Source organism: Clytia hemisphaerica, unplaced genomic scaffold (assembly GCF_902728285.1).
Source record: "Clytia hemisphaerica strain Z4C2 unplaced genomic scaffold, Clytia hemisphaerica genome assembly, whole genome shotgun sequence".
NCBI classification, from domain to species: Eukaryota; Metazoa; Cnidaria; class Hydrozoa; order Leptothecata; family Clytiidae; genus Clytia; species Clytia hemisphaerica.
The window spans coordinates 41,756-64,704 of NW_027103421.1; the positions used below are offsets into that span (position 1 = coordinate 41,756).

The 22,949-nt window shown below is 37.8% G+C and overlaps 3 protein-coding genes across 3 annotated transcripts; 2 read left to right on the forward strand and 1 right to left on the reverse strand.

The window, feature by feature from the left end:
- The first annotated feature begins 6,694 nt into the window (after nt 1-6,694).
- LOC136797784 (uncharacterized) lies at nt 6,695-8,431 on the forward strand. Its single transcript, XM_067054369.1, has one exon. The coding sequence runs from the start codon at nt 6,695-6,697 to the stop codon at nt 8,429-8,431; it is 1,737 nt and encodes a 578-aa protein (XP_066910470.1).
- An 8,412-nt stretch (nt 8,432-16,843) lies between these two features.
- On the forward strand, nt 16,844-17,494 carry LOC136797785 (uncharacterized). The gene has a single exon (XM_067054370.1). It carries the CDS (start codon nt 16,844-16,846, stop codon nt 17,492-17,494), a length of 651 nt encoding a protein of 216 aa, XP_066910471.1.
- A 2,551-nt stretch (nt 17,495-20,045) lies between these two features.
- Nucleotides 20,046-22,602, reverse strand: LOC136797786 (uncharacterized). The gene is made up of 4 exons (XM_067054371.1): nt 22,246-22,602; nt 21,348-21,440; nt 20,905-21,014; nt 20,046-20,568 (listed from the first exon to the last, which is right to left on the reverse strand). Exons 1-4 carry the CDS (start codon nt 22,600-22,602, stop codon nt 20,046-20,048), a joined length of 1,083 nt encoding a protein of 360 aa, XP_066910472.1.
- Between the last annotated feature and the right edge of the window lie 347 nt (nt 22,603-22,949).

Sequence of the window (22,949 nt, forward strand, 5' to 3'; positions counted from 1 at the left end):
CGAATCTTTTTTCCCGGGTTCATTGGCTCCAACTCTACCGAAAATATTTTCTTGCCGCACCCTATCATTTTTTGATTTTGAAATAAAGAAAATTGTTATATCAATAAACTTTAAAGCTTTATTACAATGTCCTAGATAGAGACAAGGATATGAGCCAGGAACCTATTTAGAAATTCATATTCAGCAAAATTCCGTGTTGTATCAATAAATTGTTAGTCATCAAACATCATAGCAAGAGAGAGGGGTGTCAACATGGACTATTCTATTTGAACCATGACCAACAAATTGAGTTTTGAAGTTTAATTTCCATTCTGCAGCTGTATCATAAAAAGAAAAATGGTGACTCTAATACGGCAATCTAGAATCTAGAAATTGGCTAAGTTTTATCAATAAATTTGGACTCTATATAAAATACTTATAATAAAAGGGTGTTGTTTTCTGGTGTCATTTCTGATTTTTTCTCACTGCAAATTTCCATTTCTTCAACTTTTGGTAAACAAGGTTTAGTCACAACCACCATCACAGTCACAACTTGAAGCACAAAACGAACAACAAGAATGGCCAAGGTTCAATGGTTCCACTTTTTCGCAGTTTTCATTAAAGGGTGTATATAGGGTTGATCTGAGGCACTTGTTTTTTGCTTCAGTGACAAATTTCTTCGTTGACCGACTGACATGGGCATGGTGAGGAAAACTGTATAAAATAGCATGCTACCACTTACTGCTACCATCTCTACCTGCTCGCAGTATCGACCAAATGGAATGCAGGACCATAATGTATAATGTACCGAACATCTTTCATGTTGACCCAACACCCCAAGCTACTTGTTGCAACAATAACCTTTAACAAGACCACTTCTGTTAAAGATTCCAAGACAATATTTTTCTTTTTCTTCCTGGTTTTTAATCTTCTCAGTTGTTGATATACTATACCAGCGGTATCAACAGATTTACAGAAGATTACAAATTTGGGTGATTCATTAACATCTTTACCTAAAATTGATAGAATCCAACGAAGGCATTCAACATTCTCTTGTTTCGGAACTTTAATAACTTCAAGGAAAATGTGTGGACGGTCACTGCATGTTGATATAATTTTCAACGACTTTGACAAATTGCAGCTTCCAATGAGGCCCCCAGCGGACATTCAATTCACGCAATCACGCAATTTTGTTACGAAATTCACGCATTCAGGCAAATTTTCCTTGAGTTTCACGCAATAACCCGATTTTACAGAAAATCGGAAAATTTTTGGGGAAAATCGGGGAAACATTGAAAAATCGGGAAAACTGCTCGGTGGGATAATTCAAGTATTTCCGCACAAAATAGCCCATATTCACGCATTCGCGCAATCAAAAAGTGAATTTTCACGGTCACGCAACTTTTTTCAATTCACACATTCACGCATAATAACAATCCACTCCAATAACCAACTGAGTCAAGTCCTAATCGATTGTAGCACTCAGAGCAAGAACATGGACATTTTGTCTTCAAGTTGAACGTAATTCACTAAGTCGACTGAAAGACTCTCGAAATCTCAAAAAGCCTTTGAACCTTTTGTGGATTCACCCCTGAACAAAACAAAAAAAAACTATATATATTATAAACAAGTGAAATGTGCCGAAATATATTTTTTAATTGTGTAAAGCCGTGGTTACACTACATTAATATCTTTAAAGTCTTTTTGAAATTTTTGTATGTTGTATCAAATGTGCATTAGTTTTTTCTCAACTCATTTTCTCACTCAACAAACGAGTGGAAGGAAGAAGGCAGCAGCACGTATTGTGCTGTGTATTGTCCCTGTAACGGCTAAGCCTTTTCAGTTCAGTGTTTTGCTCATCATTTTTGGCATTCCCTCACATTTGTTCAGGTTTTCTCTGTGTTTCTCATTTTTCTCGGTTTTTCAGTTTTTCTCATGTTTTCTGCATTTTTAGTGTTTTTCTGTTCTCAGTGTTCACCATTTTGGATTCTAATTTGTTTATTTATGTTAATTTATTCAAAATATGCATTTTCCCAATTTTTGGTTTTCGTCAGTAATTTATACATTTTTATCATTTATCAACTTTGACCTATGACCTAGAATTTATCATTCTGTAAATTACACATTTTCTAGAATTTGCTATTTAAGCAAGGACTTTCATTTTCACATCAGTTCAACAAGAAATTTCATGGAGTGAACATCAATTTTTTCTAAGTCCAACTTCAAACAAGACTTAGTCACATAACTTATAAACTTTTCTCTCATCAATATGAGTTTAGTTTATTAACTTTTATCACACCACTGCCTGGATTATTCCAGCCTCGCACTTCAGGCAAGCTGGTAAGTTTTTTTCAGCCATTTTGTTTTTGTTTTGTCGGCCATTTTGTTTTTTTTTCTTTCTTGATGCTTTGCATCATGAGGCATTAAGATTAGGCTAGGACTAGCTTACTTTATTTTCAACTAATACTATTCAATCAATTTCATCAATCAATATTCAAATTTATACATTCAAACAGGCTTATACTTTAGTTTTACTTTAGACTTAAGCTTTGTCCTTGTGATCAATATTTAGTATTTTTTCAATTTCAATTTTCAGTTTGAACATTATCATCACACATGTTACAAACACTTGTGACCGCTTCCAATTTATTCCTCCCCACTCCGTGAATCCCTACATTCAAACAGCGTTGAAGTTGTTTGTCAACCGATCAACGTTTCATGTCAGATCGACCCAGAAGATCAAAATCCAATATCAGATACGATATCTATGGTATTACCGGCAAGAAAGTCATAAAGCCAACATCTCCGGAAGTTACCCATCCGCTAGCCGAAGAAGCTTATCATCCGCCAATGGAAGAAGAAGCGATCAAACCCAAAGCTGATGGCATCATAGTGGAGACTGAATTAAAGAAGCTTCTCATTGAAGAGTCTACTTTTCGAGATGAGATCACCGATGCTATCCAAGAAAACTGACCAGATATTGTAAAGAGCTCATTACGGCTCATCAACTCAAGCGCCGAAAAAATCAAAGAGCTACGCCTTCAATATCGGTCCATCCACAAAACCATTGCTGCATTGATGGATCCCAAGGAATACCAAACAAATTATCAACCGTTCTACACAGACATCACACATCAAGTGGTAGTGTATTTGCAACAATTGAACATTCTCACTGAGTCTCATCATTCGGCAGAGGTCAATGCTGCCACTCAGATCTCAACCAACCAAGCGTGTCTTTTGATTGACGAAATTGATCGCACAATCACTTACCTCAACGCAAGCTGCACTTGTATTGCAACCCTCCTCAGTAATGAAGAACTCAAGCAGCGTAAATCACACATTGAGGAGCAATCCAAAGAGCTGAAGGAAATACCATCAAAACTTCGTGAACTACTCGGCCTTCGTCCAGATATGGAGAAATACAACAGTTTGAAGACAAAGTATGAAGCACTCATCAAATCGAGAGCAGCATACCACGTAAAGCTTAATGATGAAGTCAAACTTAGAGAATTTGACAAGCTTGAATCCTTCAAGAAGAGCCGACTTAAAATCAAACTGCCACAATTCACCGGGTATGATTAAAAAATTGACATTTATACTTTTATTGATGAGTTTGATAAACTTCACTCCGATTCTGTACCCAAGTCGCTTCAGCCAGAGTTTCTCAAGAACAATTACCTCGATAAACAAGCCTTGGCTATTGTTTGTAAAAGTATTGACAACATCAAAGACATATGGGATCGCCTGAAACAAATTTTCGGTGATAAGGAGGTACTTTTACAACACAAACTCCACGAACTCATGGAATTGACAAAGAATCCAAAGTTACTGAAAGATTCAATTAAAATCATAGACTCTCTGAGTAAAATAACTAATACAATGAGAGATCTCATGCAACTTGCTGCAAAACACAATATTGAAAATGAACTTTTTTATAGTAACGCATTTTCTCAGATCGTCAGCAATCTAGGAGATAGCAGAATGATGAGATGGCTGCAACTTTCGTGCAAATCTCCAGAAACTGGGAAGAGAAAATGGAAGCAAATGATTGATTTCCTTGAAACTGAAATGGCGGTGCATCAGCAAAAGGCTGCCATACAGATTGCGTCCAACCAAGCTCCAAAACAACCTTCCAAGAAACAACCATCATCCTTTGGGAATCACTCAAACACTGGTGGTCAATCCAATGGCCAATCAGGTCAACAATCAAATGGTCACCCTGGTTATCAATCAAATGGGCAATCTGGTGGTCAATCAACTGGCCAATCAGGTCAACAATCAAATAGTCACCCTGGTTATCAATCAAATGGGCAATCTGGTAGTCAATCAGGTGGTCAAGCAAATGGTCAATCAATCACTGAATGTTTTGTGTGTGGTGCTACTGATCACGTGCAAACCAATGGTCCAAATGGGACCAAACTTGTCCAATACTTTGCATGCAAGAAGTTTGTGGACATGTCACCTGCTGATCGTTTTCAATTTCTTCTTACAAATGGTTTTTGCTTCCAATGTCTCTACCCTGGCGCAAACGTCAACCAAGGAAAACATCGAGATGGGAAGTGTCAACATCAGTTCGCTTGCAAAAACTCGTCACACAACAGATTCCCAAGAACGAAGCATGTTCTCGTGTGCGACGAGCACAAAAATGATCAACACAACAAAGACGTGCTTGAACACTACAAAGCAAGATGCATCCTGAAACAACCACTTCCTACGTATTCAAAGAACATCAGCATCTTCCATTCGATCTTCAAATCTCAACTCATCAAACCTTCACCAACTGACGATCAACATGACGCAATTTTCATCCTTCAACCAATCAGGATTGAAAATTCCAACTTCAACATTTTCTACGATAACGGTTGTAGTGATTTTATCAGTCGTTATCAATCCGTGCAACGTCTTGGTCCATCAAGAGCAAAACAAGTCTAAGATGGCACAATCCATATGAAAGGAATTGCTGGCATCTCAAGTCCAACCAATCATGGTATCTATGAAGTCAACTTACCTCTACGAATTGGGGGTAATGCACTGATGACTGGACCTTGTCTCGATCGAGTCACAAATACGTTCCCTATGTATCCACTCAATGGGGAAGTTTTCAACAACATCAAGACAGCTTTCATTACGAATGGAGGCAATGCATCGACACTTCCAACAGTTCCAGAGAAGGTCGGTGGTGATGTCGACTTCATCATTGGTATCAAATATCTACGTCATTTTCCAAAACCCATCTTCCAAATGCTATCAGGTCTCACCATCTATGAGTCATCCTTCGAAAGTAACGAGGGTTCCTTTGGTTTGATTGGAGGACCACATCAGGTATTCAATTTCATTCACCAAAATCAATCAACCAATTTTGTCACCAATCAACTCAGACTCTACTCCTTTGGATACCACGTCAATCCAGATGTCCATCTTCTAGGCTACAACAATCATTTTGGAGATGTCCAAGACGATACAACAAATCCAATGCACTTCTTCAACTCTGTTGAGGAAGCCGGAAGCTCAATCACTTATCGATGTACAAAATGCAGAGACTGTTCAACCTGCAAAGAATCACTCAACGACATATGTAGCATCAAAGAGGAGGCAGAGCAAGAGATTATCAACAACTCTGTCACAGTCAACATCAAGGAGAGAAGTTCAACAGCAACCCTTCCTCTCATTGCCAGCACAGATCGTCTTCAACCAAATCGTGGCATCGCTCTTCAAGTCTTCAATCAACAGCTCAAACGTCTGGAGAAAAACCCTGATGACAAAGCTGACATCATCAAATCTGAAGAGAAACTTCAATCATTAGGGTATGTTGATTATGTAAAAAACCTTTCTCAAGCAGACCAAGACCTTCTTCATCAATCTAATATCCAGAACTTCATCCCATGGAGAGCAGTCTGGAAAGAAAACTCTGTATCAACACCTTGTCGCGTTGTTTTTGATGCTTCGATGCCAACCAAGAGCGGTTTTTCCCTAAATGACATCATCGCTAAGGGGAGAAACAATATGAACAAGCTTCTCAACATCTTCCTTTGGTGGAGGGGATACAGATTCGGATTCCACACAGATGTGCAAAAGAAGTACAACTCGGTCAAGCTAGACAAATCACACTGGGTTCTGCAACGATATCTCTGGAACGAAACACTTGATTCTACCAAACCACCAGAACAAAAAGTTATCAAAACTTTAATCTACGGTGTCAAATCATCGGGCAACCAGGCAGAACGATGCTTACGGGAGACAGCCAAGCAATTCCAAAATGATCACCCTGACATCTACAGAATCGTATCAGAGGACGTTTATGTGGATGATTGCTTATCAGGTGATCAGACTCTTCCCAAGGTCATCAACACTGCAGATCGACTCGAAACTGTTGTAAATAATGGTGGCTTCACACTCAAAGGTTTCACATTCTCTTGCCAAGATCCAATCAAAAAGCTTTCCAAGGACAGTCATTCTGTATCAGTTGCTGGACTCAAGTTGTACCCAAAAGAAGACACCCTATCAATTGATGTTCAGGATCTGAATTTCGCGAAAAAGTATCGTGGTCGAAAACAACTTCAATCTCTGACATCGACAATGCTCATCCAAACTTGGAGAATTATACGACATCTCAGGCATCGTCACACCTTTCATTGCAACAATGAAGATGGATATGCATCAAATCTTCAAGCACAAATTTGAATGGGATGATACCTTACCTGACAACCTCCGCAACATGTGGGTATCACACTTCGAAATGATGAAAGAGATAAAGACCATCCAATACAAACGCGCTATTGTACCAGAAGAGGCCGTTAATCTCAGCATCGAAACCCTTGACTTTGGCGATGCCAGTGAATATTTGGCATGTTCAGCAATTTACGTCCGCTTCAAGCTCAAAGATGAAACATATTCATGCCAACTCATCTTCGCAATATCGCAAGTCTTAGAGGAAACAACCCAACCAAGAGGAGAGCTCCTGGCAGCCCTTCTCAACAGTCATACTGGCCAAACAGTCAAGCTAGCATTTAGAGACCGTCATAAATCGTCAATCAAATTCACCGACTCTCAAATCGCTCTATACTGGATCTGCAACCCAAACCTTGATCTGATGAAGTGGACAAGAAACAGAGTCATCCAAATTCTACGCTTCACTGACCGATCTCAATGGTTCTATGTCAAATCAGAAGACATGATTGCCGACATCGGAACTCGCAGATGCTCATCTGTCGACACCATCAATAAAGAATCAGACTGGATCAATGGATACAGTTGGATGAAGTTACCTTCTACACTGTTTCCATCCCTATCAAAGGACAAGATCCAACTCAGTGCTCAAGAACGTCAATTGGCTTATAAAGAATGCAAGCCAGAAGCGAAGGCATTCTTTTCATCTTCAATCATCATAGCAGATGAGGTCGCTAAACGATACAAGCTTTCAAATTATCTCGTTGATCCAAACGCCAGGAAATTTTCTTCTATTGTACGTATCTTGGTTATCATTAGAAAATTCATCAAAACTCATCTCAAGATCTCATCACTTCGCCCGAAACATCTTCAAACAAAGATTCAAGAGGATGACTTAGAAGAAGCAAAGAATTACCTCTTCAGAAAGGCAACATGGGAAGTCAACACCTTTGTACCTACGAACAAGGTGAAGAAAATCTCGGAAATGAAAGATGGAATCTTGTACTATACAGGACGAATTCTTCCAACAGATAACGTCACGATTCTTGGCAATGCAACAAATGTCATGAAGGATCTAGGAGCACTTCACTTTCATGTACCAATCATTGATCGACATTCACCGCTGGCATATGTCATTGTAAACGACATCCATTGGAATCATCCGACAGCCAGTCACACAGGAGTCGAAACCACTTGGAGATATATCCTTCAAGTAGCATACATCATTGAAGGAAGATACCTCGTAAAACAGATTCGATCCTTATGCGCCAAATGTCGATTCTTGATGAAACAACAACTTGATGTATCTATGGGGCCCACGTCACTAGACAGTCTCAACATCGCTCCAGCCTTCTATTGCTCCCAAACCGACTTGGCTGGACCATTTTTATCCTACTCGAATCATCACAAACGAACAACAGTAAAAATCTGGTTAATCGTTTTCTGTTGCGCAACCACAACTGCCGTGAAGATCAAACTGATGGAAGATTACACAACGACATCCTTTGTGCAAGCATTCACACGTTTGGCATGTGAAGTTGGCTACCCAAAGAAATTACTTGTTGATGAAGGGAGTCAGCTTCTCAAGGGATGTAAGTCAATGCAACTCAACTTCCAAGACATCAAGGCCAAGATTGAGGCAATTCTTTTGAAACGGAGATTTGAGAGGAAATATTCGAAAAAGAAAAGTCGAGCTAAAAGGTCTTGCTGGGTACGCCTAGTGGTTAAAGTTGAGGAACGAAATAATTGCCTACAACAACATATTGCTGAACTTCGTCTACCTTAAGGGAACTAATTTTTGCGGGAACTAAATTTTGCGGTTTTTGTGAATTTAGGTCCAAACCATAAAATTAAGTTCCCGCAAAAGTTTTCAAATGCGAAAAACAAAGGTTGAATAATTCACAGTACGGCTCTAATTTTCTTTCAAGTGAGAAATCCGCAAAATTAAGTTCCAGCAAATATTAAATATTAAAATCTTGAACTGCGAACCACAAAAATTAGTTCCCGCAAAAAATAGTTCCCTTAAGGTAATACTTCTATGACGTGACCAAGAAGAATTTAGATCTTATTTAGAACTTATCCTATCTTTCACCCCTATCTCATATTAGGTTTTAAAAATTCCAAACGCTAGAAAATCCATTCATCGAAAAAAATGTACAGAACTATCATGTCGGTGGCTTTGATCTCGAGAGAAGTGAAGAAAAAAACTTTAAACTCTTTACACCAAAAAAATGGTAAAGAATCGCAAAAAAGAATTTATACGTCTTTGTTTTCTTTAAAAGAGGGTAAATTTTTTAATCATAAAGACTTGATTAAAAAATTTCAGAAATTTAGAAATAAATTAATGTAATGTAGCCACGCCTTAATACAGTATAATAAAAAAATGTTTAGTTCACAATTTTACATATGAAAACAAAACTATGTGACGATGATAAAACAGCACAGTAAACATCTCTATGGTGACCCATAAGTGCCAAGTAATTTTTTATTGAAAAACTCAAAAAAAATATTTTATAAATGAAAATAACTTTCATTTTACAATTTAAAAGTAATTTCGTTTTCAAAATGACTTTAAAAAACAACTTAAAATACGACCCAGCAAGGCCACACAAATGATTTAAATTTTGTTTTAATTCTCATTTATTTCTCGATATCATTTTAAAAAGTATTTTGTTTTTTTATTTTTAAAATCACTTCTCACGTAGCCCATCAGTGCCAAAGACAGCTTTGTCTCCATACCCCTACAGGCTTAAAAGCTTGAAGTTACTTATTGGTTTGTTAATGTTTACAGTTCACGGCCCATCAAGGCCAAAACAACTTAGTGCTTAGACCCCAAACATTGTTACAAATGTGTAGGAGAGTATAAAATGATATCCTTTACTCTAGCCTGGGAATCCAAGCTCATAATCTTAGAAAAAACCAAAAATACCTCACCTCATAAAGTTCTAAGATTATAGAGCTTGGTGCAGATAGATTAGTCTGACACAGAATGTTATAAACAGTCTGCGTGTGAACCCTTGTTGACAGACTTTCTGAACTTTGGAAACCCAGGAAAACACACATAATTAACTTACCATAAAAACTCTTTCACAAGCTCTAAAGACTTTTAAAACTACTAGAAACTACATCAAAACATCAGCCACATATATTTAGACTTCCAGCCAACAGCCATTATGTTTTGAAATGAATCTATGTTTTCATTTTCATTTGCTTTCCTTTTTTCTGCAGAGTCAGCTTTTTCGATAAATTATGCGTGCGCATCGAAAATATCAAAAGGCGCGCGAAAGTACTGCTAAGTAATACGCCAAAAGCTGGCCAATCAGGCCGAACCTGCATTCCAGGGAAAAATTTCCCTGCAGGCGAGTTACCTGCGCCAAGCATTAAACAAGCAGCAAAAATATCATAAACTAGACTGTGAATAAAGTTTAACGCTTGGATTCCCAGGCTACCTTTACTCCAGTGTTCTATGGTACCATAAATGAGAGATTTTTTCTCCGTCGCAGTGCGTTTCCTTTCTATTGCTCTTTGTTTGGCTAGTGGGTTGTATTTTCTTGAAAAATTTACTTCTTTTTGCAGACAAAATTATTCATCAAACAATAGGTAACATGAAGAGCGTTTGTTTTGATATCAATTTTTTTAATATCTATTGTATTGATGTCTATATTGTTTATTGTCTATTCTCTATTGTTTTGATTGTTTTTGTGAAACTCGTGCACGAACGAAAGTGAGTGGAAGCAGACATGAGAAATAAAAAACGACCCGCTGATTGGGATCAGTTGGAGGATCGGGTAGGAAATAAAAGAAATGGAAAAGGAGATTTGATACCAGCAATTAAAGTCAGCGACATAAATGTTCAACGAATGTCAACTACACCCACTGAGCGACTAAAGAAATATGAACCTTTAGCCACTATGGATTTCGTTCCTTTTGAGCAGTATTTTGATTTAACCATTGAAAACATCAAGAAAGCGTGCGAAAACTTTTACAATATGCCTGCAGGCTCTTGTGACGTTCTTGACACGGACAGAGGTCCCTCTTGTACGAGAACGGACCAGGTAAAAGGAAAGAAGGTTTACCTAGGAAATCCAAAGAACCACCCAATTCCAGCTTCAGTACCCGCACATCGTCGCCCAAACAATCATGCTGTCGCTACAAGGCCCTACAACCTCCAGACAAGAAATTCCACCTACCAAATACGCTGATTCAGTTTCAGTAGCCGATCTCCTTCGTGCTGGAAAACTTGTTAAGAAATAGCAGCCAACAAAAATTGAATTAGAAGCCTTTAATATTCAATTGCGTATGTGGGAACCTGTCGAAAAATCATTTGTTGTCGAGAAAGAAAGATTTGCTCGTGGAGGATTCCGAGATGCCTACAAAGCAGTTGACGCTTCCGATGGAAGTATTTGGGTTGTCAAAAGGTACCACACTAAAGCCATTGAAAATATGGCTTTGGTTGACATGACCTTGGAAGAACATGCACGTAAGCAAGTGCAATTACACAGCTGCGCAAGAAATATGACACAGAAATTTACTATAGCTGCGCCAAGTGAATTCGGAGAGGTATTTTCCTACAACAAAGTATATTAGGTGGGGGGCGTACGATCTGGCGGTACTCGGGATAAGGCCTAATTTAGGGCCGGGAAGCGGTAAAAACGATAAAAAGTGTTCGGGAAACGGTATTTTGCAAGAGCCACGGTGACGGTAAAACACCTGATTTTTCGTCCGGGATGAGGTAATTCTTATAAAAAACAACGGTATTTCGGTAAAAGTCATTCGTAGACGGTACATAAAATTTCAGGGCTATAAAAAAACTTGTCTTAGGAGTCAGCAAAAAGGTAAAAAAACGTGAAAAACACCCAAAAAAAAATAAGGATCTTACACCATTTCATTAAAAACCTTATTTGAAACATTAATGCAAATATGAAAGTTTATTGTTTATTTCGATTATCAATGCGGCGCGGAGAAACCAGACAAAGATTCGAATTTCGAAACTTTGGGGCAGGCTGGAGTCTTCAAAAATGGTCGAATTCGGCTGAAACTGTTTATGCTTGTTCTTGTTCCTTGGGGTGTTTTTTTCTAGATTTGCAGCAAAAACAAGCCACGATTTTGTGACTTTTTGCATTTCGAGGTGATGGATTGGATCTAGCATTTTCATTGTTCTCGGGTTCTCGGAGTGCGAGATCAAGAAAAGTAGGCGGCAAACGCTATTTCGCAACTCTCAAACCAGTGAAATTGCATGATTTTAGTCACGTGACTTTGGTAGGAAATCCTACCAAAGCCCCCTCGGGTGAGTTAAGGCAAGGACTAAACATATTTTGCGTGACGCGCACCGATTCCCATCATTTTTACGAAGTCATGTATAGCTTTAAAGAAGCGTATTAATGAGGGGATTTCGAAAAGTGCTGAAATATCGGCCAAAAACTGATTTTGACGTTATGAAATCCGTTGAAAAAACTCGTCAAACTGTCAGTTTGAATTTATGCTTATGGCCCAGCACTTTTCGAAATCCCCTCATTAATACGCTTCTTTAAAGCTATACATGACTTCGTAAAAGTGTTGGGAAGCGGTGTGCAACACGCAAAATATGTTGAGGACTTGCCTTAACTCACCCAAGCAAACAAGGATGAGCCTCACTTTTTGATCAAAGGCCGCGGATCTAGCCCTTTGGGATTTACAGATACAGATATCTGTGTTTTTTTTCATTTTTTCAAAATGTTGACTTCTTGGGACGTGGGCAAAAAATTTTAGCCTCAAAACGATGCTAAAAACTTTGGTGCAGGCTGGAGACTTTAAAAATTGTCAGATTAGGCTGAAATTTTGCACACTTGTTCTATGGGTGAATATCTGGGGGTGTTTTTTTTCATTTTTTCAAAATTTTGATATTAAGGGGCGTGGTCACGAGTTTTAGCCTCAAAACGAGTCTAGAAACTTTGGGACAGGCTAAAGAATTCTAATGTTTAATTATGATGAAATTGTACAATCGAAACAAAATACGAAAATAGTGATCTACCTCATACACATCATATTCCATTCTGCCGAATTTTTGACTTCTAGTCCTTAGAATTTTATGGCAAAAACAGCGGGACCGGTATTTTTGAAAATTTTGGACGGGATAACGGTGATTTTCAAAAAATTAGCCGGGATGGCGGTAATTCAAAGCCTCGTACGCCCCCCACTATTAGGGTGAGCTAAAGAAAATACCAATCACGATCGAAAAATACATCAAAGGAGCTTTCACTAAATTTATAAATAATGACCGTCAATGTTCTCCCATGCCTCGACTTCCTGATGAAAAAGTTCTACACCCTGCCCAATCGCTAGTCCATTACAATTTTGAAAAATCGAGGAGAAATATGATGCTTCTAGATATCCAAGGAAATGCTTACAGCCTTTATGATCTGGTAATTGCCACGTTTGAGCAGTGCGAAGAAGATAACAATTTTTACTTTTGCACCGGCAACCTTTCCAAAAGCCGAACAAATGAAGCTCAGTTAAGGTTGACGACGTGACGTGGATAGACAGCGTCGAAGCAGTAGAGTTGACGACGTGGCGTTTGACAGACAGCGTCGAAGCAGTTGAGTTGTCGACGTGACGTTTGACAGACAGCGTCGAAGCAGTTGAGTTGAACACTTCACAAAACAAGTTGAAAGTGTGAACAGAGCCTTACCAACGAAGCTGGATAGACAGCATCGAAGCAGTTGAGTTTTTGCAGTTGGAGTCGAAGCAGTTGTACCGACGTCTAAGCAGCGGTCTGTACCAAGGTAGCATGGCTTGACTCAAACTGAAAACTCCAGAATGTTCTCAGTCGCAAAACCTGGAGCAGATTTCAAAGGAATTCGGATGTAGATAGAGTCTTACTGTTGCGATCGAAGTCTTACATAAGTCGAAGCAGTTGTACCGACGTGCAAGCAGTGGTCTGTACCAAGGTAACGTAAGCATGACTCGAACTGAAAACACCAGGTTATCCTCAGTCGCAAAACTTGAAACAGATTACAAAGGAATTTTGATGTAAATAGAGTCTTACTGATGCAATTAAAGTCTTTGCAGATAGAGTCGGAGCAGTTGTACCGACGTGCAAGCAGCGGTCTGTACCAAGGTAGCGTGGCTTGACTCGAATCCCACCAATCTCCGTTGACCAAACCAGCAATCACCTCGATCCACCAGCCAGAAATCCCCTCGATCCACCAGCAAGCAATCACCGTTGATCCAACAAACCAGATCTCCTTTGATCCAAACCAAGAGTCGAAGCAGTTATCCCGAAGTGCAAGCAGCGGTCTGGACCAAGTTAACGTGGCTTGACTCGAACCAACCAAAGAATAAGAAAATACGATCTTACTCTTTAACAAGAAAGCAGCATACTTCTTTCATCATTATGCAGCTACTAATGTTGAAATCTTTATGTAGAGAATGAGTGTTGCGAGGTTGTTCAATGATTTGATATAAACTCTGTTAAAAAAACATTTCAAAATGTGGCGTGAGCTACCCTCACAACCTTCTCTGATTAAATGAAAATTTCAACAGCTTTTATAGCATATCAACATGTCAAAATATCTAACAATGTCATTAGGGAATACAATCATACAAAAGAAATAGGAGGGATTTCTAGATAAGCTAGATAAATTACAAACAAATTTTTGTAAGTCATTTGGAAATTAATATATGTATCAAATAAACTATTCATTTTAAATGTGCGTGCGTTGAAGTCAATAATAACACAACCTGTTTTACAATATACCCCTCCCCTTAACGAACGTTGGGAAGTTCAAGTCTGTAAATCTTTGAAGCGGGTCGGAGGTATGTACCAGCATTCGTTTTTACATACGCCATTCGAATTCGATTGTCTCGTCCGGGTATTGTTTCCCAACTAATACCAAGTGGCCATTGTCCACTTGGTGCATCCGTTTGCAGTAGGACCATATCACCAACTTGCAGGTGTATCCTTTATTCGACCCATTTTCCTCTTGTTGTCAGTGTTGGGATATATTCAGATCTCCATCTACTCTAGAAGTGTTTTAAGCAAATCTGAATGTGCTTCCATCGTTTGCGATAGCATTTTGTGATGTTCAAAGCTTTGTCTGTATTGAATAGGACTTCTGCGTTGTTGAATCTTTTTAGCAGGTGGTTGGGTGTTAGTGCCTCTAAGCTTTAGGATCTTCGCTGATTGGAGCTAATGGACGACTGTTCACGATATTTTCCACTTCAGTTATGAATGTCATAAGTTGAAATTCGGTTAATATTAGATTCTTCAGGGTAAATTTCATGCTTGTTTTGACGGTTCGAACTAGTCGTTCCCAGGCTCCACCCATGTGTGGTGCCGATGGAGGGTTGAATTGCCATTCAATCTCCCTGAGTGAACAAAATTCCCCAATCTTGTGCTGGTTCAATTTTCTTAGTTCTTCTTTGAGCTCGTTACCCGCACCTTTAAAGTTTGAGCCACAATCCGAGAGCAGCTTCCTTGGTTTCTGTCTGCGACTGATGAAGCGTTGGAGTGCGTTTAAAAAATCGTCAGTTTCCATACACTACTAGGTCTGAAAACATCAATTGTGGACACGGTTGATGTTTTTTATCCACAGTCGATCGTTTTTATGGACAGTTTTTTCTTTTTCTTGACAGTCGATGCCTGGAAATAGACAGTCAATACTTTTCATGAACTGCCGAGATCATTTAATTGACTGTCGATATCTGATATCCACTGTCGATATCTGATATCCACTGTCGATTAGCTGATCTCGGCTGTCGATAGCTGATCTCGATTGTCGATAGCTGATCTCGACTGTCGATTAGCTGATCTTGACTGTCGATTAGCTGATCTCGACTGTCGATTAGCTGATCTCGACTGTCGATAGCTGATCTTGAATGCCAAGAAATTCTATCATATAGAGTGTAGCGGAATTGGGAAATTAATTTGAAACCATTTTTCTCCCTCTCGTCGTTTAATTTTATCGCCTTGCGAAAAGCGAAATGTTTGATTACAAAAAGAATTGTCCATACATCCCAAATCGGAATTTATAACGGGTTTTTAATACTTGTCCACGAGTCTGATCTTAAAATGATTTTCTTACTTTCTTAGACCACTAATCGGCAATCGAAAGATGAGTGAATTCGAAATACTTGGAGAAAAGAGCCTGTAATCGAACGATAAATAAATCTAAAGTAGATGAAGAGTTTCTCCACACGAAACGGTAAAATCTTTTATTTCAAACGATGTTACAAAGACTTAAGATACAGCTTAACGTAATTTAAGGCCAAAAAAAAGATTTCGACAAGATAAATAAAACTTTGCGTCTTGCTCTTTACTTTCACTTTCAAAGAATTTATGTCAATCTGACGACGTTACTCTTTTTTTAGAATGATCACCTGTTTTCAGATCATGCTAATGGGATGATATTAATTCGATTGGAATTCGCGACTTTGAACAAAAAACGTAGACAAATTGGTAACGTTGATCATGATGGACGTTTATTTATGATAAGTAGAACTGCTAGAGTATAATAATGATTATTATAAATCAATTTGAATATTTTGAGTTGATTGATATATTTACAAATTTATATAATAAGTTATGAAATATAAAATAAATTTGGAAACTGATAAAATAATATATAAAAATTGTAAAAATTATGGCATTAGTACCGGGTGTGTCAAAAAAAACGCGCCTAAAATTGAAATTTTGACGTAGCTTTTTCTACTAGGCTAGGCTCATAAAACTTTGCAAATATTATCTTCAATCTAATATCAAACTTTTCTGAAAGTTTCAGTTGTATAGCTTGTTTAGTTTTAAAAATATATAAATTTTACTAAAAAGTATGCAAATCGAATTGTTTATAGATTTGACGCCAATTTCCCCAGCACTATCTTTGTCATCAACGTCTCTGTGTAAACCTTGCTCAGTGCATTTGGTAGTTTGTTTTTGTTTAAAATTTGAAGCCTTACAGTGTCAATTTGAATAGAAGCCGCTGCATTGTTGACAATTGTTTACATAAAGTCCAGGACGACCAACAATTCAATATGGCAGAACACTTCTAAAACTTTGCAGATTGTAAAAAGATGTTTTTTTTCGGCAGACGATAAAGCGATAATCAAACACTATGTTGGAAAAGGTTATTCCGGTTATCAAATATGCAAGGAAAACCCTGAAAAGAAGTGGAATTATTCTTCGGTAAAACGGCTTATCAAAAAGTTTAAAGAAGATGGCAACATGGATAGAAGAAAAGGTTCTGGTAGACCACGAAGTGCGAGAACAGAGGAAAACGAACATTTGGTTGAGGAGATGATTTGTTCGCAAGAGGACGAGCCCGGTACGCATGTAACACCTCGAAACATCGCAACCGAGCTTGAAATCTCACACTCCTCAGTCCGCAGAATTTTCAAGGAGAAAGGCTATGGCCAATTTAAAAGACTCAAAACCCCTCAAATGAATGAGTCAACGAGAAAAAGACGTGTTGATCGGGCTGCAGGTCTTGCTCAGAAATTCAAAAGCAACCCGAGAATGATCGAACGGGCTGTTTTTCAAGACGAGAGTGATTTTCCTCTCCAGGTTCCACTTAACACCCAGAATGATCGAGTGTATTCTAAAGGTTTGAAGAAGGATGTGCGTGAATCAAGCTTGTTTCATGAAACGAATCGTCAATCTGTCAAAGTCATGATTTCTGCTGGTCTCGCCTGGCACGGTGTTACCAAACCAATTGTTGTTGGCCGTGAAGGGATAAAGGTTAATGCCCGAAATTATGAATCGCATTTGAAACGTAAACTCTTTCCTGCTATCAAGAAGGTTTACCCTCGTGACGATTGGATATTCATCCAAGATATGCCAGTTCTCACACGAGCAATCGTGTTCAACATTTTTTAAACGAGACGATCCCTCGAAGATTTATTGCAAAGGATCAATGGCCTCCCAAAAGCCCTGATAGTTATCCTTTGGATTACTATTTTTGGAATGAGGTCAAAAGAAAAGTTTACGAAGGACGTTTGAAAAGGCCATTTGAATCAGAGGATGAGATGATTGCAAAGATTAAAGCCGTGTGGAAAGAATGTGCCACAAACTTGAAACCGCTACGAAAATCAATGAAAGAGTTTGTCGGACGGCTCACCGCTGTTCACGAGTGCAATGGGTCATCAATAAAAATGATTTACTCGTGAAGAATTATCGACTAGTTATTCATCGTTTTATTATATGTTAGGTTTATTCTTCAATTCTTGAAAGTAGGGAAAATAACTTGTAAATATTTTTTTTTTTTTCAAAAGGAAAAAATTGACGTCAAATCTATAAACAATTCCATTTGCATACTCTTTAGCAAATTCTATATATCTTCAAAACTAAATAAGCTATACGAATGAGACTTTCAGAAAAGTTTTATAATAGGCTCAGTGTCATATTTGCGAAATATTATGAGCCTAGCGTGAATACAAAAAGCTACGTCAAAATTTCAATTTTAGGCCCGTTTTTTTTGACACACCCGGTATAATCCCAGAGTATTCTAAAATGATCCCTAAAATTGATCCTATGTGAGACTCAAATTTGCGAAAAAAGACGGAAATGTTAGACTCTCTCAAAATGTTCAAAGATTATTTTGTTTAAAGGGATACTTGTCTCTCTTAATGTTGGCATTTTTGAGACTCTTGAATGCAAAAAAAGTACTCTGTTTAGCGGAAAATCCGCGCATAAGTGAACCACTTCCTGTACTTACTATATATAGATAATATATGATAGAATGTTAATACATTTAAATAAATTTCAAATCAAAGTGGCATAAATAAATTGTTACTGTATAAAAAGTGACAATCTCTTTTCTTCCGGTCACATAAAAGCACATTTTGCCATTATGTGTATCAGTTAAGTTCTTTTGTATAAAAAGTACGGTAGTAAAAAACGAACAAGATTTTAACCATTTCATAATTCACAAGATACCTTTTCAGGAGTGTGATTTTTTTCGTGCCTTGCGTGCCTTCGTGCCCTTCGTGCCTTTCAAAAAAAGTTTGTGCCTTTCAAAAAAAAGTTCGTGCCTTTCAGAAAAAAGTTAGTGCCTTTCGAAAAAGAGTTCGTGCCTTTCGAAAAAGAGTTCGTGCCTTTTGAAAAAGAGTTCGTGCCTTTTGAAAAAAAGTTCGTGCCTTTTGAAAAAACTTTCGTGCCTTTTGAAAAAAAGTTCGTTTCTTTCGAAAAAAAAATTTCTAGCTCTCCTTCACTACTTCTTTGCGCTAATTTTGCATGTGGCTTGTTGACTTCTCAAATCCGACAATTCATGTTTATATTCTATTTTTTGTCTTTTCAAAATCAAAACATTCGAATCTTGAACTAAACATTCGAAAGCACATGGATTCGTCACTATGCCATGTCTTTTTTATTCTCAATCGAACGTGAGGAAGACATCTTGGCAAACACTGGGGAGGCTAAATAGTAAAATCAGCAGTTTGGCGCCCCTTTACTAGGAAAAATTGTAAAAAAGTAACGCGAGAAAAGCGAGTGCGAAAATGTTTCGACATATTTGACATATCTTCATTTTATTATAGGGCTAAAAACTGCCGTTTTTGAGGGGGAAAGGGGAAAGGGGCGCTGAAATCAGTGTTTTGAAGAGCCTTCAGAGCCTTTTTTGCGCCCTTCCTTTTCGGTGCCCCCGGGCACAAATAAGTATCTCTACCCGTGTCCGCCCAAAAACTTTAAGGATTTAAAGGCACTCTTATTAAAAAGTGTAGTTTGAATCACCCTTCTAAGTTTTTTTAACCAAATGAAGCTTCTGGTTAACTTTTTCGAAAGGCACGAACTTTTTTTAAAAGGCACGAACTTTTTTTTCAAAGGCACGAACTTTTTTTTCAAAGGCACGAACTTTTTTCCGAAAGGCACGAACTTTTTTTTCAAAGGCGCGAACTTTTATTCAAAAGGCACGAACTTTTTTTTCAAAGGCACGAACTTTTTTTTCAAAGGCACGAACTTTTTTTTCAAAGGCACGAACTTTTTTCTGAAAGGCACGAACTTTTTTTTGAAAGGCACGAAGGGCACGAAGGCACGCAAGGCACGAAAAAATTCACACTCCCTTTTCAGGGTTGTATTGTTTAAGATAAAGAAAAAGTGGCGCGAAAAGGCTAATTGAAATTTACAAACGAACAACTAAACATGATTGAGCAAGCTAAACAACAACTATTAGCCCTTACCAAAAACAAAATCAATAAAGCCGAACAAAAGTGAGAGTAATCTTATTCTAATGGAAAGTATAGCACTAAGTTGAGGGTCTTTTTGTCAACGATATGAGGAAAGAGAGGTACTAATATTAAAAAACTTGATAGTCATTACAGACCCATTATGATAAGTGGAAACAGAGACAGCACCATAGGAAAAATTTTCACAATCGTGTTCACAGTGTCAAACCTTCTAAACTAAACTTGAAGAGCACTTTGTTCGAGCAAAATTACTCTTCAGAAGAATCCTTAGGTGGTTCTGCAAAATACTTATCAAAATAGGCTTCATAATGACTTTCAAGCTCCTCAATATTAGTAATTTGGTTATTGTTATCCTTCTTGACAACTCCCAAAATATACTTACTTTCCACATCGCCGTAAGTCTTTCTTTTCCAATTAAACATAAGTTCATTCGCCTTTGTCTTGATTTCGATTAAATCCACCTTTCTATCCTCTCCTTCCTCAAGGTCCTCCGTTACCTCAGCCAATCCAAGGCGCGTGTTCCAAGCCACTGCAACATACTGTCCTTTTGAAATTCTGGGTGGATATGACTGTAATAGGAGGGACGATCGTTCTTGCTCTATTAGTTCTTGCTCAATTGGTTCTTGTTCGGCCAGTTCTTGAACAGCTTGCTCGATAATGTCCCGTTGTTCGTCCGTAAATGTTTGGTTTTGATTTGCCTCCTCTTGCCTCCTCCTTTTTCTGTTCTGTCTGTATTGGTACACAGACACACCCTCTGAATCAGCCTCTTTCCTTGAAAAGAAACGAAAAAAAGGAAATATTACAGTCTAGCCTCGTTTCGATGAAAAGCCTTTTCCCAGACTCCAAAAATGAAATTTTGGAAAATGAAACTGAAAAATAATCTTGAGTTTTAAATCTTAAGACTAGAACCGTTCTTAGAATGTTCGACATTTGTGAACAATTTCATGCAGTTTCCAAAGAAAAATTAGGTTAAAAATGCAATAAAATGTTCTTATAAAAGAACTTGTAGACAGATAGACACTACTATATTCTTCTACCTTAACAGAAGTTGAAAAAACAAGCCTCCCTGAGTAGTAAGTGATTATGCTGTGGTAGAAATAGGCTTACTGTTCTTTTTCAGAATATCTTTTCCCAGCTAATATTGACGAAAGCTTCTTGCTCAGTTCGGTTGAAGCGTCCGGGTGTTGCTTGGCCGATATTTTCAAGGTTTGCATTATCTGTATAGAGAAAAGAAAGTGTTATATATATAAATATACAAGATGAAATACAAATGAATACTCAATCAAAGGCTACTAAACGAACTCTACTTAAAACACACCCCTGTATCATAGTTCCGGTGGACCCCCACACCCTCTGGAAAACATGGTCGAAAAATCGTCCTGGTAAAATAAAAAGCACCAAAATTTCAATTCTACTGGGGAATTGCCCTATAATTATAAATCCCCATTTGAAATTGCATTGAAAAGATCCAAAACCATCACCACTGGCATTATAGGAATTTCTGAGAAAAAGTTCCACTGGGGCACTGAGACAGGGGTGTTAAAACATACCCAATTGACAGCTTTCTTTTTGTAATATGTGTTCTTCATATTCTCCATACCAATACCAATTTTGTATCGATCCAGAGCAACATTAGCAATATTCTAGAAAAAAGAAAAGGTTGTTCGTTATTTTTGGTAGACGCAAGAGCCTCGGTGTCAGGTTGATCAACTATTTTATCTGCTAATCAAATTCTTTACTAAATGGAGACCTTTCTGACAGAAAATTCCTTTGTTTACTTGCCATTTTTTCGTGATTTCCACGTATGATTTTGCTAATTTAAGAGAATCAAGTGAAAATTACCATGAAACTAATGTCACAACATTCAATAATATTCTAAAAATCCCTCCCAGCAAAGCGAAAAAAATCTTAACTAGTAATTTATAAAATATCACTAAAAGACACTAAACAAATTCGAAAATTTATGAACAGTCCAGGCTGACACAAAATTTATTGGTTCTTATAAAAAAAAGCGTGTAAACCGTGAAATAAAATACCAAAATACATGTTTTTTATAAGCATACAAAAATCCGAAAACAGGCTCAGAGATGCTTAGGTCGAAAATTTATAAGGCTGAAAAAATGCTTGAGGGATGCTTATATCCTAATACTTAATACTGCTTATATGCTGCTACACCCATACTACAAAGTAGCATATACTTTTTCATAGGCTCGAGATAATGCTTAGCATATGCTTAATCTTCCCCCATCTGAGCCTAGATATGCTTACAAGTGTAATGCTTATAAAAAAGACATGTAATCCCAGAAATTCTTAAAAAAAAATCCTTTACTTTAATTTTAACACAAAGGGCTTTGAAGGGAGAAAGGTGAAACCTACCACGTAAACAGGGTGTGCAGCACTGTATTTTAGCGACTTTTTGTCAATGAAGTCCCGGTAATCGTAGGTTACCTCTTTACACATGCAAAAGGGTACAACATCTTTCCACTTAGCATAAAATTCATAAAGTTCTTCATAAGATGGTTTGCCTTTGGTCGTGTCGGCGGTCTCTTGATCTTCATCGTCCGAATAATTGAAATCGATAGTTTGCTGGAGGGAAGCTGCTGGAGGGGTGTGTAATTGTTGTTGTTGAAGCTGATTGTTGTTAGGTAGAGTGGCGGAATGAAGTGCTTGCATGATCCAGTTGTTGTTGGTTGGTTCTTGCAGCAGTGCTCTGTAGCTGGATACTTGGCGTAAAAATTCTGGTGAAATACCGGCTGACGAATGTGGTGATGTTGAAATTTGTTGTTGTTGTTGGTTGGCAGACATCTTTTAGCGTTGAAATCCAGTCGTGAAATAAAATAATGAAACAAAGATTTGAATTCACGTCAAAAATTGTCCGAAAAAAATTCGATAATTCGATTCACTATCGACTGCCAAGAAAAAGTTCTATTTGCCGTTCGATTGGATATCAACTGTCGATAAATGTGTTCTAACGTTCCATTTTACCTTATCGACAGTCGAGGGATCGTTCGATTTTATTCTTTAAGGCAACGACTGTTGATAAATTGTTCTAAAATTAGATTTTGGAGCTATAAAACAGCTCAAAAATTCTGAAATATGCATTTCTTTAAAAATTTTTACACAATCAAGACAATCTCGACAAACTGTCTCAG

Coding starts and splice junctions, on each gene's coding strand:
- LOC136797786 (XM_067054371.1), bottom strand. CDS start 22,602: ATGTCTGCCAACCAACAACAACAACAAATTTCAACATCACCACATTCG. Junction 21,441..22,245: donor CCTTTTGCATGTGTAAAGAG/GTAACCTACGAT, acceptor TCTTTTTTCTAG/AATATTGCTAATGTTGCTCT. Junction 20,569..20,904: donor AGATATTCTGAAAAAGAACA/GTAAGCCTATTT, acceptor TTTCTTTTCAAG/GAAAGAGGCTGATTCAGAGG.
- LOC136797784 (XM_067054369.1), top strand. CDS start 6,695: ATGTGGGTATCACACTTCGAAATGATGAAAGAGATAAAGACCATCCAA.
- LOC136797785 (XM_067054370.1), top strand. CDS start 16,844: ATGGATAGAAGAAAAGGTTCTGGTAGACCACGAAGTGCGAGAACAGAG.